The 15,068-nt window shown below is 40.2% G+C and overlaps 1 protein-coding gene across 6 annotated transcripts in view; it reads right to left on the bottom strand.

The window, feature by feature from the left end:
• Positions 1–14,557, bottom strand: part of WASHC4 (WASH complex subunit 4) — a 41,456-nt gene extending 26,899 nt beyond the window's left edge. For 4 of the 6 annotated variants that reach the window (XR_014555564.1, XM_083700012.1, XM_083700014.1 and 1 more), the window contains exons 1-7: positions 14,335–14,557; positions 7,842–7,981; positions 5,743–5,796; positions 5,299–5,364; positions 5,139–5,184; positions 2,464–2,531; positions 222–304 (exon numbers count right to left, since the gene is read on the bottom strand). Coding sequence is in view for 5 of the 6 variants with exons in the window: in XM_083700012.1 (XP_083556138.1) it covers positions 222–304; positions 2,464–2,531; positions 5,139–5,184; positions 5,299–5,364; positions 5,743–5,796; positions 7,842–7,981; positions 14,335–14,395 (518 nt within the window). In the remaining variant the exon portion in view is untranslated. Of the gene's footprint in view, positions 1–221; positions 305–2,463; positions 2,532–5,138; positions 5,185–5,298; positions 5,365–5,742; positions 5,797–7,841; positions 7,982–11,066; positions 11,222–14,334 lie in introns of those variants that run through there. The other 2 variants (XM_083700015.1, XM_083700011.1) reach the window with 2 other exon arrangements.
• Between the last annotated feature and the right edge of the window lie 511 nt (positions 14,558–15,068).

Below are 15,068 nucleotides of genomic sequence, written 5' to 3'. Positions count from 1 at the left end.
AATCAAATGGAAATACTGGTACTCATTAATCCAAAACAACCATGGTTTACATCCCAAAACAGACAGGTGTCCTTTTAACAATGCAAGGGACACTTCAGGCACACTTCCCATATTTCCTCCCCAACTCTGCAAAATTTAAGAAGCACATCAACATGCTATATTTTTTTCATCTGCGTTTTCAACAAATAAATTTAAAGGGTAGTATTTTTGGCAGTAATTACTTGTTACTGGTATAAAGGGCAGCCAACTGATGAACTACATTCATCACGACCTCGTAGCAGCGTGTCACGAAACAAGACAACTCCTGAAATGACAAATTTTGTACAGATTAGAAACTTTTTTCACACTATTTATCCATGGATTAGTTGGGGAAATTAATGTAGCAAAACAGTCTTGTAATGAAACACTTGAACACCCTATTAAAAAGCAACCCAACTTGTCACAATCACAAACATGAGAAAAAAATATTCAAAGTATCTTAGGTCCTAAATACTGCCATTGTAGTACTTATTAGTCTAGACAATATTAAGAACTAATAGGCAGTGTAATTTCAAAACAGATTAATGTCTGGAATGGTGAATAAGACCTCATCAGTTATGCAACAGCTGTACCAAAAGAGTGTTTACTTTTACTGGCTCTGTAGCGGGAAAGTGACTAACAGTAAATCTGAACTCACACTGGAGAAACATTAACAATTACTATGTCAGCATTTTCTATCCACTGGAAACCACTAACAGTCTCATGTATTGGAAGAATGCAAAACGAAAGCAAGAGAATTTTTTTAAAAATCTAAGTTCTCTGGAAATTCTCTTGACAATATCAGGTGAAACAGTAGGGAGCTATCCAAAAAGTTATCACCTAAACCTATGTGTCTCTAAAATCAACGGTGGCAAGACACAAAGAAAAGGTATTTCATTTCATTTCAGTTTTAATTTATATACCGCCTTCCTATATTACTATACATAAAGCAGTTTACAAGCTGAAGAAACAACAAAATAGACAGCAAAGTTCACACATGTAATAACAATCTGATCCAATACAAAAAAGTCACACAATTTTTCTGTGTATATGACGCCCCCTACTTTTGGGGACCCCAAATTTAGAAAATGGGCATATGCACTATCCGTGTATAAGACGCTCCCAGATTTTTAACCTTATTTTAAAGTAAAAAAAAAAACCCCTAGTCTTATAAACAGAAAAATATGGTATCTGTAATAAACACAGACACCAGATGTATAAAATGTTTTTCAGAAAAAACTGCTACTAGCCTGTTTTAGCACTAATCAAAACTTTTCAAAAACAATTCTTCTCCTCTTATTTTAAGAGAAGTACATTGTGTACAGAAAAATGACATGGTTTGAGCCATCGCAATCACCAGTTGTTGAAATTATGCCAGGCACAACAACATGACTTGTAAAAAACATAGGAAGTTGAGCAATTCAGATCCTGCTTTCAGTTAAAAAAAAAAATTCTGTGGTGGTTGGTTTCTTTCCACCAGAAACAATATTTTCAAAGTTTTATGAACTAATAGCTATTTTAAAGAATGTTTCTCTTGAAATTCAGTATATCAAACAATATACTTCTAGCAGGAAACACAGCTAGTCTTATTCTGTATCTGAAGGTCAAGCAAACTGTGTGTGGCTGTGCAATTTCCTTCCACCATCACTAAGGACAAAAACACAAGAAATTAAATTCTTGAGCAGGGAACCAGTAGAAAGGGGGTTGAAAATGAGCAGCGGCTGAACTCTTTCCCTGGCATACGTATGTCCACTCAAAATCCACTCCCTTTCTTTTCATCCCCCCCCCCCCCCCGGTTATGAAAGGGCCACAGATAAGCAAGCATTCACATCATGGGGTTGCATTCAGACTTGCTATTTTGTGAACAGAAGGGCTCCTGACAGGTGAAATGAGCCAATCTTCATTAATTCTCCCTTTGCTCTCATCCACACTACTTGGGTGGGTCCCACAACCCTATGGAACAGCTTTTGGGAAAGACATGGTGAAAATATATCCTGCTTCCTTCAGCAGAATGTACTTTGGGCAGAGTTATGGGCATGGGTAGTCTAGACCCATCTCAATGGTTTTAAAATAACAACTTCAAAACTTGTGCTAATAGAGCATTTTTAACAGAATGTCCACAGTCACATTGAAATGTTTTAAAAAGTGGTGGCGCCATTGCTGCACTCAAGTACTTATACTTGCACTGCTGGACTTTTCCTAAAAGCAGCTTGAATTGCTACTGAAACTTTAAAAAACGAGGTGACCAGAGACTACACAGGGGCAAAAAGACTTGCGTGCATGTGACAGTATAAGCAACACAACTGGTGACAACTGTATAGCACTGACTCCAAGCCACTAAAAGCCTGTGGTATAGCAAACATTTTAGAAGCAAATGATTATGAAGTCTATTGATCAGCACAAAAAAATACCATAGAAGTTGCAGAACTATGTCCCAGGTGTTACCTGTAAAAATGAAATAAATCTTCCCATTTGTATTTGGCCATCACCTTCCACCTTACTGGAATCCATAGCTTGAAAGGTAAAATGAAAGTTACAGGAATATTAGAAAACACATCGTTTACCTATTAATGATGGCAAAGGGTGTTTTATTTTAGTCATGATTAAAAATATACTACAACAAAACTATGCATCACCAGTGGATTCCAAATGAATGATTCATTAGAAAATCCTCACTTCATGTTTAAATGCTACTTTATCACCATCCCACATAAAAATTACCAATATTATCTATCAAAAAAGAAGAAACAGCAGAGAATTAAAAAAAAAAAATCTTCAGAAGGTATTTCATGTAGACAGGCATGAGCTGGGTCTATTTGACTGGATGTTTGCCAAACGATCATATACTTTTTATGGCCCAAATCCCTAAGAATCATTTAGCAAATGACAAATTTCTTAGTGGAGATTATTTCTGTGTAGAAAAGCCCAAGCATCTAATGTATACAACAGCAGGTGCCGCAAGTACATTCACTGGATTTTGCGTATGTCATGTCAGATTCACTGCCCTGTACATCTTGTTTATGTGTTATAGGGAGCCACTGGCAATCAGGGCTTGCTGTTATATGCTCCTATGGCAAAGTACATGTGGGAGCTTGTCGCACATTGACTTTTCCCACCACTGCATCCCCATGGTGGAAGGAAACACACCTAACAAAGATTCTCCCTGAGCACAAGTTACAGAGGTACTCTGTCTGATACTAAATTTCCCAGCTCTATCTAAATGGCTTAGTCTGCAAAGAGTCAAGGGGGGGGGGTGGAATTACTGATAAAAATGTGACTCTCGCAGCTGCTACAGCAATCTTTGCTTCCTGCCAGTGAGGAAGAAAATCAGAAGTGCCTTGTTTTAGTTTTGGCAGCACATCACTGTATCTTTCAAAAAGGATTTCAATACAAGCACAGCATATGAGAAGCAGCATCTTCCAGAAATTCAGTTTTAAGGTAAAGTTTATTTCCTGAAAGGTCATTAACAGTTTTCATCCTTTGTGAATATTACTGCTAATGCATACTAGAAGTTTTCCTTTTACCATCTAAATTAGAAACAGTTACTACACTCCAGTTCTATAGGAACTTATATCCTACAACCTCGGAAGGCCACTTCCTCCTTCAAAGCATGAACGAGCCAATCTTCAAAGGATTCTCATAGCAATGTGATCTCATTCATCATACTGGTGCAAGAAAGGAGACAGCGGCTTTTCCCTAAGCAGAAGAAACTATGCAAAACTGCCCAAAAGGATGTGATCGGGTGACTGCCATTTCTGTGCTCAACATCCTCTCCATTTTGGCAGTAACATTCTTTGAACACAAAGGCAGCATGGATCAAGGTCCCTCATGACTTCCTCTTCAAAGCACCCTCAGTATTTTAGCAAAAACCATTCTTATGGCTTATCAGCATTTCTATGTTGACATTAAAGCTTCCACTAAAGTATTACAATTTGGTTCTGGCAGACAGTATTCAAAATCTATCTTACCTATGGCCTGTGATTGTTCATATAGCTAACAGACCACACATTGAACACCTCTAACTTTAAGCTTTACTTCAAACAGAACTACTCAGAATTGAGCACTTTTATCAATTAGATATATCACTTCATTACTGCAAGACCATTCCCATGCAGAAGCAGACTGTTCACCCAGGAGAAAAGAAAAAACCTTCATCTGACAGAAACCCCTCATACTTCACTGAGTCCCAATCGAAAGGGGGTTCCTTAATTTGAGATGGGTTTTTTTGTGAGGGCAGCCACTTCAAGAGTGCAGCTTAAAAGTCTCTGTGTATGAGTGGCAAAGCCGCCCACACCTGTCTGAATCCTGGCCAAGGACATACCAATTCTGTTGACCTTGCACATCACGCTGCCATCGAGCTGTATCAACAGAAGCCAAACATTTATCTTTTGCAACTGCTTAAACAACTCTGCCAAATGCTCAAACAGATTAAAGGTAAGGTCAGTTGTTCTCTGTGGCTTCAAATTTGGTTTCAAAACTAACCAAAGAAGAATTTTCACATATTAGCAAGATGGGCACAGAAACCTTGATGCACTGAGCCCCAGCAGAGAAGTGTTTTGATAGCAGATAGGCACATCCACTGTAAGGGCTATGCTCCTGAATAGAGCTACCACCATCAGCAGCACATTTTAGGCCCTGAATAAGGCATTACTGGGGGAGCAAAGGACACTGGATCCAAGGCCCTTTTGTCAGTTCATGAGGTTCTATGTTTACCTCCCCACAGAAATCCATGCTAGCCTGGATTTTTGGATAGTAATTCCACTTTGCAATGGAACCGGTGGAGAGAAAGAAAGAAAGATGATACATGCTATGGGGAGCAGAAGAGGAAATTCCTCCTCTCTCATACACCTCCTGGCTTGGTCATTGCAAATGAACAGGTGTTTGGAAGTGGTGGGTGATGTGGCCCCACCATCAACCTACGTAGTAACAGTTCCTAGCTTGTGGAACACCCTACTCACAGAGATAAATCTCGTATTGGCATTGTATAGCTTTCACCATAGGCTGAAGATGCACTAGTGAACCCTGAGAGAATCCACCCTATTCTAACCTATCCTGGGACCTCATGGCAAATGATGCGAAAGAAATCCAACCACCAGCAGACTTAACTGTAAAGTACTTACCTCCTTCTCCGTAAAACAAGAGGCCATTATAAAATTTTGTTTCTGCCTAGGAACAAAGAAAAGATTTTTTTTCCTCTTGAATAAGAAGTCATAATATAGAAGTTGAATAAACTAGTTTCTAGAAAGCTGTTTGTAGTTGGCAAAATAAAGAGATATTTACCTCATATCTTAACTTTTTTATTTCACAGCAAAGGGCAGCATACACAGTGATTACTTTGTTTAGAACCTGGATAAATGAAATAGCAAAGCTAAATATTAGTGCATGTACAGCAGTATCTATCTATCTATCTATCTATCTATCTATCTATCTAATCTGCAGCAAAGGGAGAGATGGGGGTCAGGTCAGGGGTAGCTACATTTAACACATTCTCTCCCTAAAATATTTCCATTCAAGCTGATTATTAGAAGAACATGTTCCTGAGTTCCCTTTTTTCCTCCTCCCTTTCCGATTATTTCCCTTTTTGGTGTGTTTTAGGTTGTAAGTCTGGAGAAAGGAACTTTGCTGTTTGTTGCTGATATTATATAAACTGCTCTAGAAGCCTTTTCAGCTGAAGAATGGAGTAACATTGTTTTTGTAATACATATTTTAAATTAAGAACTTTACCTTGTTTTCCGTATTTATGAGTTCGAGTAAGGAAGACTGTTCATAAGGCAAAAGCTAAAATAAAACAAAATAATTGGTGATTTTAGGAAGCCAGAGACCTGCCACATTACTGAATAGGCTAAAATATCCCATTACAGTTGGCACAGCTGTTTGAAACAAAATCTTAAGTGAAAATATACAGGCGGATTATATATATTTTTAAAATTATGATACAGAGATTGTTTGCTTAAAAAGAAAAGAACAAACAAACAAACAAACCCTGTTCAACTCCTCTGGGGGAGGGGGAAGAACCACACAGAGCAGAACTACAAGATCTTTTTCAAATGTTATTTTTAGAAACATATTAACTAAACGACAGCTATCGCATGGAAAAGATCTAGCATACAATGACTTGTATGATTTCTAAACAGGCCCATAGCTAGATACCACTAGGAACTTTTACTCGCCTTCAGAGACTCATGTACTCTGCCAGAAATGAAGTCAAGAGATTTTCAAGAGCAACTTTCTTTAATAACAATAATTTTGTTTTTTAGTGTAACAAGAACGTATAGTTTCCTGGAAGGCTTAAGTCCCATTTGTACTTTTCGTATCAACTAAGGAGCCACACCTACTGGGACATATTGTAAATAATTACTAAAATACTTACTTTACACTAGATATGACTAGCCAATTTGCAAAGCACTTCTGCACATGTGTGCATGAACACACACAGAGCATATGGTAGCCATAGGTGTTTTTTTACTTCAGGGTTCCAGAAATTTGAGGGACTTTGGAATGCACAAAGAGCTGCCACTAGAAGATCATGAAAACTTTGGCTCCCAGTCTAAATTAACCATGATTTCTAGTCCATGTTCCCATCTATCAGCTTTAACTCTATAGGTTTTCCATAATGATTTCTTACGACCGCATAGGGCTTTGTTTTTTAAAGTCACACAGCTCATAAAAACTTCTCCTGAAGAGACCACCAACAGAGGAGAGGATTCAACAGGGGCACCTGCTCCTCTAATTCCCCTCAGCAAATTTAAAAAGCTTTGAGCCTGGAGTGGAACTCAACGGGATATACACACACATATCCAATTGTGGTTTTTTTATGTTTGCTTCTCCCCGCCCCGTTTTTTGCTATTTGTATGTAAGCTGCCTAGAGTCCCTTATCAAGAGAAAAGGCAAGATATAAATAATAGCAACAACAAAAATTCCCTGTGTTTTTATATTTTCTTCAATTTTAAATTTTGTTGCATTTTTCTTTAAACCACTTTTAGCTTAGGAAACACAATATATGTTTGGTGGGGACGGGACAAACAAGTGCAAGGCTCTATTGAACAAAAACACGAAGAAGGTACCAAGTTCAATTCTGGCATCTCTAGGTAGAGCTGGGACATAAACCTCTGTCTGAAGTCTTCAAAAGCCAACAGCATAGACACCAGTGAGCTAGATGGACCAAAGGTATAAGGCAATTTCCAAGGCATCCAGGAGGGGACCATTCCTCAGGTACCCCATACTAGCCTGCCTTTCCTCTGTGCCAAAATCATCGCAGGGCAGCACTGGCTGCGATGAGAGTGAGATGGTCTGCTGCAGGGGTGGGGAACCTTTTGTGGCAACATTCCAGGAACCACATGCCGGTGGTGGGCAAGACCAGAACAACACACAAGGCATAACCCATAGGGCAAGCCTTGGTTACAGTGTGTGGTTAGTCTGGAGAGAGCTAAACCATAAGACCAGGTTTTCAGAACACATTAAGCCAAGCAATGGCTCAATATTGCAAGAGAATGACTAAGGAGGAGCAAAGTACCCATGATTTCTTCTCCTAGAGCCCACATGCTTGTGCATTCATGCTAAGCTATGGTTTGGTTTATTGTGACATGCAAAGCAGGTCAATGTTTACAATGGAATACTTCTTTTCTGAAAGCAGCTGAATGCTAGATATTTAGGCTACAATCCTGTACCCAGTCACACACAGAGGTCATTACTAACATGGGATTTACATGTGCGTAGCTATGCAAAGCACTACAGCCCTATTCCAAAGAGCTTTAGCTCACAGATATCGATTACACAACAGAATTAAGTGAACAGTGAGAAGTGCATAGTAAAAAAAAGCTTACATTTAATGCAATGGGATCAAGATTGAAATCCCAAACATCTCCCACAGAGTCATCCAATGCATCTTCAATTCGCTTCAGATGGGAAGTGTATGCCTCTAGAAATTTCCCATAATTCTTCAACTGTACTCCAACATGAATTTCTAAAAATAAATTGTATTACATTAGGACAGGTTATTTGTTATCATAGTCATTAAACTAAAATTTCCTAAACCTTCAACAGAAACAATCTAGATCAGAGGTGGCCAACTTGCAGCCCTCCAAAAGTTGCAGAACTACGGCTCCCACAATTCCTCACCATTAGCCATGCCGGCTGGGGCAGACAAGAGTTAAGTTCAACAGCATCTGGTAGACCAAAAGTCAACCCCCCCCCGACCTAGATAAATAACATGTTGTTCAAGTGAATGTCCTGTGTGTGCCTTTTTTTGTTTTTGTTTTAAAAAAGATCTATTTCCACAATACACAATTTTATCGGCGTTTTGCTTACAATCTGTCTATGCAAATTTAACCTCATACAAGGGACCTATTTGTCCAAAACAGAAAGATTTTAAACGAGACAAAGTCTACGTAATGTTACACAAACTTCTGAATGCTTGAATCATGTATTTATGTAAAAAGGTAAAGGTAAAGGACCCCTGAAAATTAAGTCCAATCGCAGATGACTCTGGGGTTGTGGCGCTCATCTCTCTTTACAGGCTGAGGGGGCCGGCATTTGTCTGCAGACAGTTTTTCCAGGTCATGTGGCCAGCATGCCTAAGCCGCTTCGGGCTAACGGAACACCGAAACCAGAGCAGTGCACGGAAACACCGTTTACCTTCCCACCTGAGTGGTGCCTATTTATCTACTTGCACTTTTTGGCGTGCTTTCAAACTGCTAGGTTGGCAGGAGCTGGGACCGAGAAACGGGAGCTCACCCTGTCACGGGGATTCAAACCCCCACCTCCTGATCGGCAAGCCCAAGAGGCTCAGTGTAGACCACTGTAACTAGTCACACCTATTTTCCCGTGAATATTTTCAGTACTATACTAACAACAATATGCAACATCACTAATATTAGCAGCCTTGGAATTGAATCAATGTTAACTCCAACTTTTTAAAAGGAATCAATAGTGTGACCAGGTTATTAAAGGTCTGTTAAGCTAGGAGTACAGCTAAATGAGTGGGAAGTTATTACTCAAGCTAGAATTTCTAAAACTATTGAAAACAAGACTTGTTGAAGAAGCAGCACTGTGGTTTCTGCAAACAGAACTCATGTTTCATCAACCTTCTAAAAATTATGAGTGTCAGCAAACACTTAGATAGGAGTAATCTGGCACACATTATAAACTTAGATTTCCAAAAAAAAATTGACCAAGCCCCCAAAGGTTTCTAAGTAATCTTAGAGGTCATGAGCTAAGGCGAACAGATTCTCTTAGACGCCAACTGAAGAACAGGAAGCACAGGATATGGAGAAACACTCAGTTTTCACAATTGAGGGAAATAACCATTAGGGTCCACTGTTTTAAACTACTATTAATTAATTTATAATTAACTGTAGTGAGTGTCAACTCTAGCAGTGTTAGGCAGGTTTGTAGATGACACAAACTGATTAAGAATATGGTAAGTCAAACAAAATGTAAAGAATTCCAAGAAGCTCCCCTCAAACTGGATGAATGAGCAACAAATACGTAAATGAGATTTACTGTAAGTACAAAGGAATGGGGGCGGGGAGCAAAATCTCAACTTCATAACTGATAGGCACAGTCATTGGATGTTCTGTCCAGGAAATGGTTGTGAAGGACAGCTCCAGGAAAACATCAACTCAATATGCAGCAGCAGTGAAGAAAGTAAATTATATGCTAGGCAGATAGAGAAATCTTTCTCATAACATTAGAACTCAGGGTCACCAATAAATCTAATTAGCAGCAGATTCAAAAGAAAGAAGTATCATACACTTTACACAGTGTATGGTAAGATTATTGAATTTGCTGCCACAAAGACATGGTGATGGCTACTGGCTTAAATGGTTTCAAAAGTGATGAACCAGCTAAACCTATTTCATGTTCAGAGGCAGTGTGTCTCTGGGACAGTGGTGCTGTTGCCTTCATGCTCTCTGGTTATAAATTTCAAAGACTAGGTGGATCATTGAGCTGATCCAGTAGGACTGATCTAACATTGCCATTTTCCAGCAATGAACATCTACAAGCTGTATGTTAGCTAGGGATTCTCAAAACAACAACAACTTTGAAATGGGTTTTTTTGCTTATAGGAGCTCCTTGCTTTGGAACAGATCTATTTTCTTCATTTAAAGCAAAGCAGGAAACTGTTTTCCTTTCCCACACTGTCAACTAAACATGGTTGCTTATAATAAAGCTTTATTCAGTTTCTCTTAGCAAAAGCAACGAAACTAGAACAGAGCAATATTTGCAAAGTTAAATAATGCATTGCTAGCATCTTTGCATTTAGCAACAACAACATAAAAACTGAAAGTAGTACTGTATACAGTGACATATTGATGCAAATGCACACCAATTTCCTATATTGCAATAAATAAATGAATAAATAAGCGGTAGCGGTCAACTTTAAAAGGACAATTTATAGCCAGAATACTGTTGAAACTTAAGACTGTGCTGAATCCAAAGGTAATTTTAACTCTCAGCCTGTGTTCACAACATAGCAGTCTTATCAATTTTAAAAGAATTTACACATAACAGTCATAATTCAGAGATGATGATAGCATATACTGGTACTCTTGGATTTTTACTTCAATTTTTGCTAATACAGTTTCTAGCACTAAACCATCAACTGCTTTTAAATACTATGAATGAAAAGCAGCAGGTTTGTTTAAAACTGGCAGCTACAATATTGTAAAAGAAGCAAAAACTTATGAAAATTTATAAGGCACTTATGTAAGTAAAAATCTAAGGCAGTTTACAACAGTAACAATTAAAATACACACAAAAATTCCAAAAGCTTCTAAAAATACCCTCAACAATAATAAACCATTAATAAAATACACACAATCACAATCTGCAAAGCTCACAAGATATTCCTGAATTGTCAGTCTCACAAAATCTTCCAACACCCACAAGACAAAGATAATGCAAAGACCACTAACCCACTGCTGGGTTTCTGATAAGAAATTTCTGCTAATGCTCAGCTGAAACCCACCCTCCTCAAACTTAAGCTCATTAGATCTAGTCCTCCCCCCTGAGGAAGCAAAGAACAAACCTAAGGTTTCTGCAAATACCTGGACAACACAGAAGAGGGCCAGAAGTCCTCTTTCGCAGTTTCTTCAACTTTTTTCTCATAAGGCTTGTTTTCCAAACCCCTGACCAGCCTCATTTGAACTTGTTTAAAAAGTAAGACACCCAGAGCAAGACACGGTACTCCAGGTGACATTAGACTAGTGCAGAATAAAGCAGAGCCATTGCCTATTGCAACTTGGAAACCACAGTTCTACTAATACAGCCAAAAATTGCATTAGTCTTTCTTACACATCACAGTGCTGACTCATGTTCAGCTTGCAATAGACTACAATCCCAAGACATGGGATTGATCTCATGACGCTGAGCTACACATTCTTCGTGACATACTCCCCTTCCATGTCTTAGGCATGTCCTTTTTATTTTCAGCTGATTATTATGCTTTTTTTGAGTAGCTACACTGACTTTTTTATAGGTCTTCTATTTCTTTCTCTCATTTGTGATTGTTCTTTAGTAATATCTAGTCATGGAATCCGACCTAGCATTTCTCTGAGCTTTCCTAAAATCCAAGTTACATTTTTAACTATATTCACCTTTGGCTTTCTATAAAATAACGGATTCCAGCATTACATAGTCAATTATACAAGAGTTCACACATGAGTCAAATATACTGTTCAGAAGCTATAATTTAAGCAATCAAAGGCATCATCCCACAAATGCAACACAGGAGGTTTTAAATGAAATGATTTAGAGAATAAATATTTTTAACCAGCTTTCTAGGATTGCTTTCATCTTGCTTTCCTTACCAGCTAGCTTTCCTGACCCACCTGCAAGGTGATTTGAAAGGCACATGTTAAATGTCAAAGTTTTCCCGTTGTTTCATCTAATTACTTCAGTATTCAAAACTGGAATGCTGTGTGAAAAGCATTACTTTATAAACTTCTGTTGCATATGCCAGAATGAGCAGGTAGACAGAATGTCAAGATGGGAAATTTGGTTTTTCCTTCAAAAAAATGGGCATTGATATGCTATAGATCACTGTGACAAAAATGAATCTGTTCATGACATACTCGGAGTCATGGTTGTGGTAGTATATAAAGCATGATACAGTAATTCATTTCAAATTATGCATAGCATACTAATATGACGTGTACATGCAAGCGTGTGGAAGAACAATTTACATAAGGTTTAAATTTCAACACCATGAAATCATTGCCACATGCAATTATTATGGTGTTTTTTAAAATGAAGGTTGTGAAAACTAAGTGGAAAAGAGTGTCCAGTTTCTTCAAACTAAAGTGAAGAGAGTGAAAGCCACACACCACCCAACTAAATTATTTCAGCATGACTTAATTTTTCTGGCTAAAGAATAGTGTAGCTGCAAGAATAAAGCCTAACTGTATCTAAGAAGGAAGTACATACTTAATGAGAAAGCAAAGAATAGGCAACCACAAATTTGGGGGAGATTTGGAATAAAGTTGCTATTTTAGAAGAAAAAAGCGAAACAGAACCCCAAAGACACAGGCAAAGAGAATGGAAAGTGTTATTACCATATTAACAAGGAAGCTGCTTGTCAGAAAGAGTGCAAAGCCTCAACTGAAAGGCGGGAAGGGGACTTCCCAGAAATCAAGCTGCAGCCCAACACTCAGAACACAGAGGTTTCTTACTGCCAGCTGACCTACAGCATGTGACATTACAATAACCAATAGCTTTCCATATGGGACCTATCAATGGCTGCTTGCCAGAATGGCTATGTTCTGCCTGCACTGGAAATCACAAGTGGGAAAGTGCTATTTCACTTCAGTCCCGTTTGTGGGCTTCCCATAGGCATAAAGTGTGAGAATATTATGCTGGTCTAGGTAGGTTTTTGGTCTAACCCAGCAGGACTCTTGTTATGTTCTATATTAGACCCAATGTTGTTGAACCTGTGGTATGTACACAATCATTGTTCAGTATTCATTTGAAATAATCCTTACCCCAAGCTTCCATGTTGACAATCACTTACAAAAAGATAGATTCCCTATTTTACCCACAGAGATGCAATAAAACTCAGGGGAAATCTATCAAACTCTTGTCAGTTGAAAAACAAAGCAGATAAATGTTGGTGGTTGTATGTATCTCCGCCACACAACAAATCTCGAATACAGGTGTCTGCTAATGTGGAAGAGTTTATTATACATTACTGCTCCAGAGTAAACCAGAACTACCACCACACTCCAGATTTATATTGACAACCATGATGCGCAGCAAGAATTCCCTCTTAATTCAAACATGAGATTGCTTAATCACGTACGTTTGGAAACTTTTGAAGCACAGCGCAACTTGCAAGAAGGGTGGTTAAAGAGGGTGGTTAAAAGGAGCTGAATTGGACTTTAATCTGCATTATAGAACCAGAGGGTAGCATAGTAATTCCCAACAAATTAATTCAGGGGGAGGAAAGCATAATTGTTTGTAGTAGAAAAAAGGCAACTATAAAATAATTACAAACATGTTAACTGTTACTCATACTGTATCAAACTATCCTCTGGGCTGAGTTTCTAATTTAGACCATTAAGTCAAGTGGGAGGTGTTAATGGAACATGGCCGAAATGGTAAAACTGACAGCATGCAAGAAAAGAAAAAAGAAAGAAAGGGGGAGTTTCATCTTTGTTAATTACTGGAACCAGACTTTTAACAAGAAACAAGTTTTTAACAGTACAATCCCACTCATGCCTGCTCAGAAGTTACGATCCAGAAGACCTTTTCCACCCCATTTCGGGATAGAGACTCCTTCCTCTCAACCTGGCAGGAATTCGTGTGCTATTGATTTCTGGCCTCTGGGAAGAAAGGACGTGATTTTTGTACAGGTATTGATGATGACACCCTTGTACCCTTCAGCCACCTTGACCACGAGCAAATGGGTGGCTGAAGAGCGTGGCTGCCAAAGGTGCCAGCTTCCCAAAGAGGAAGCTTGAGGCTGCCTCTGGTCATCTCCCCACCCCACCCCCACCCCCACCCCACCCAAAAAGATCATCCCTACCCCCAAAAAAGATGCACTAGGCTGCTGACAGGCAGGCAGGCTGGCTCTGGACAGGGCATGGCAGGCAAAAGGCCTCCCTCAGGGGTCAGTCGGGGCGGGGCAGAGAGAGAAGGGAGCTGTGGGGCCCCTTTTCATGGGGGAGGCAGTTTTGACTCTGGGGGGGTGAGGGGGGAGCGAGATGTCCTCATAAGCAGAAGGACTCAACCCCCCCGCCCTCCAAAATGGGGGGGGGCAACCCCGCTGTTGGGTCCCCTCAGAGAATGACACACGCTTCCCGCCTCCCTCGCGCTTACTCTGGGAACCGTCGTCGAGGCGGTCGAACTCCCAGTCCGGCGAGAGGGTCTCCAGCGCCATGACGGACCCGCGCCCAGCGGCGGCGCCAGCAAGAGCAAGAGCAACCTGCCCCTTCCCTCCCGACTCCAAAGACACGGGACTTCCTGTCACGCCCGCACGGCATGCTGGGAAATGGAGTCTCCGGAGCTCGGGGCGGGCGGGCCGACGGCCGCGGCGCTTGGGCGGTTTAAGGGGCGCCCAAACAGCGGCCCCTGCCGGGTGAAGCGGGCCTGGCAACCGGGGAAGGAAGCTCGTGACAGGCAGCGTTTAAGGACACGCCCGCACTGAAAACTGAAAGCAAATATATTCCGATTTGCAGGGAAATCTTAGGAATGCCTACTCAGAATCAAGCCCTTGCAATCTTGGACCCGTTCAGATGAGAGTTCAACCTAATGGTGCTTACTTCTGAATAGGTTCTGATTAGGAAGGGACGACCCACCTGCTAGGCGAGTTGAGGCGACTGCCTCAGGTGGCAGGATCCATAGAGACAGCAGATTCTGCCTCCAGAGACCTGGACGCCTGCAATTGGTTCCTGGAGAGCCGGTTTGGTGTAGTGTTCACAGTGTTGGGCTAGGTCCTGACACACTAGGGTCCAAATCCCCATTCGTCCATGAAGCTCCATGGGTCACCTGGGGTCAATCACTGCCTCTCAGCTTGACCTACCTCACAGGGTTGTTGTGGGGATTAAATAAGG

Source organism: Podarcis gaigeae, assembly GCF_964106915.1.
Source record: "Podarcis gaigeae genome assembly, chromosome: 10".
In the NCBI taxonomy this organism is placed as follows: Eukaryota; Metazoa; Chordata; class Lepidosauria; order Squamata; family Lacertidae; genus Podarcis; species Podarcis gaigeae.
This window is presented reverse-complemented; position numbering and strand designations above follow the sequence as displayed.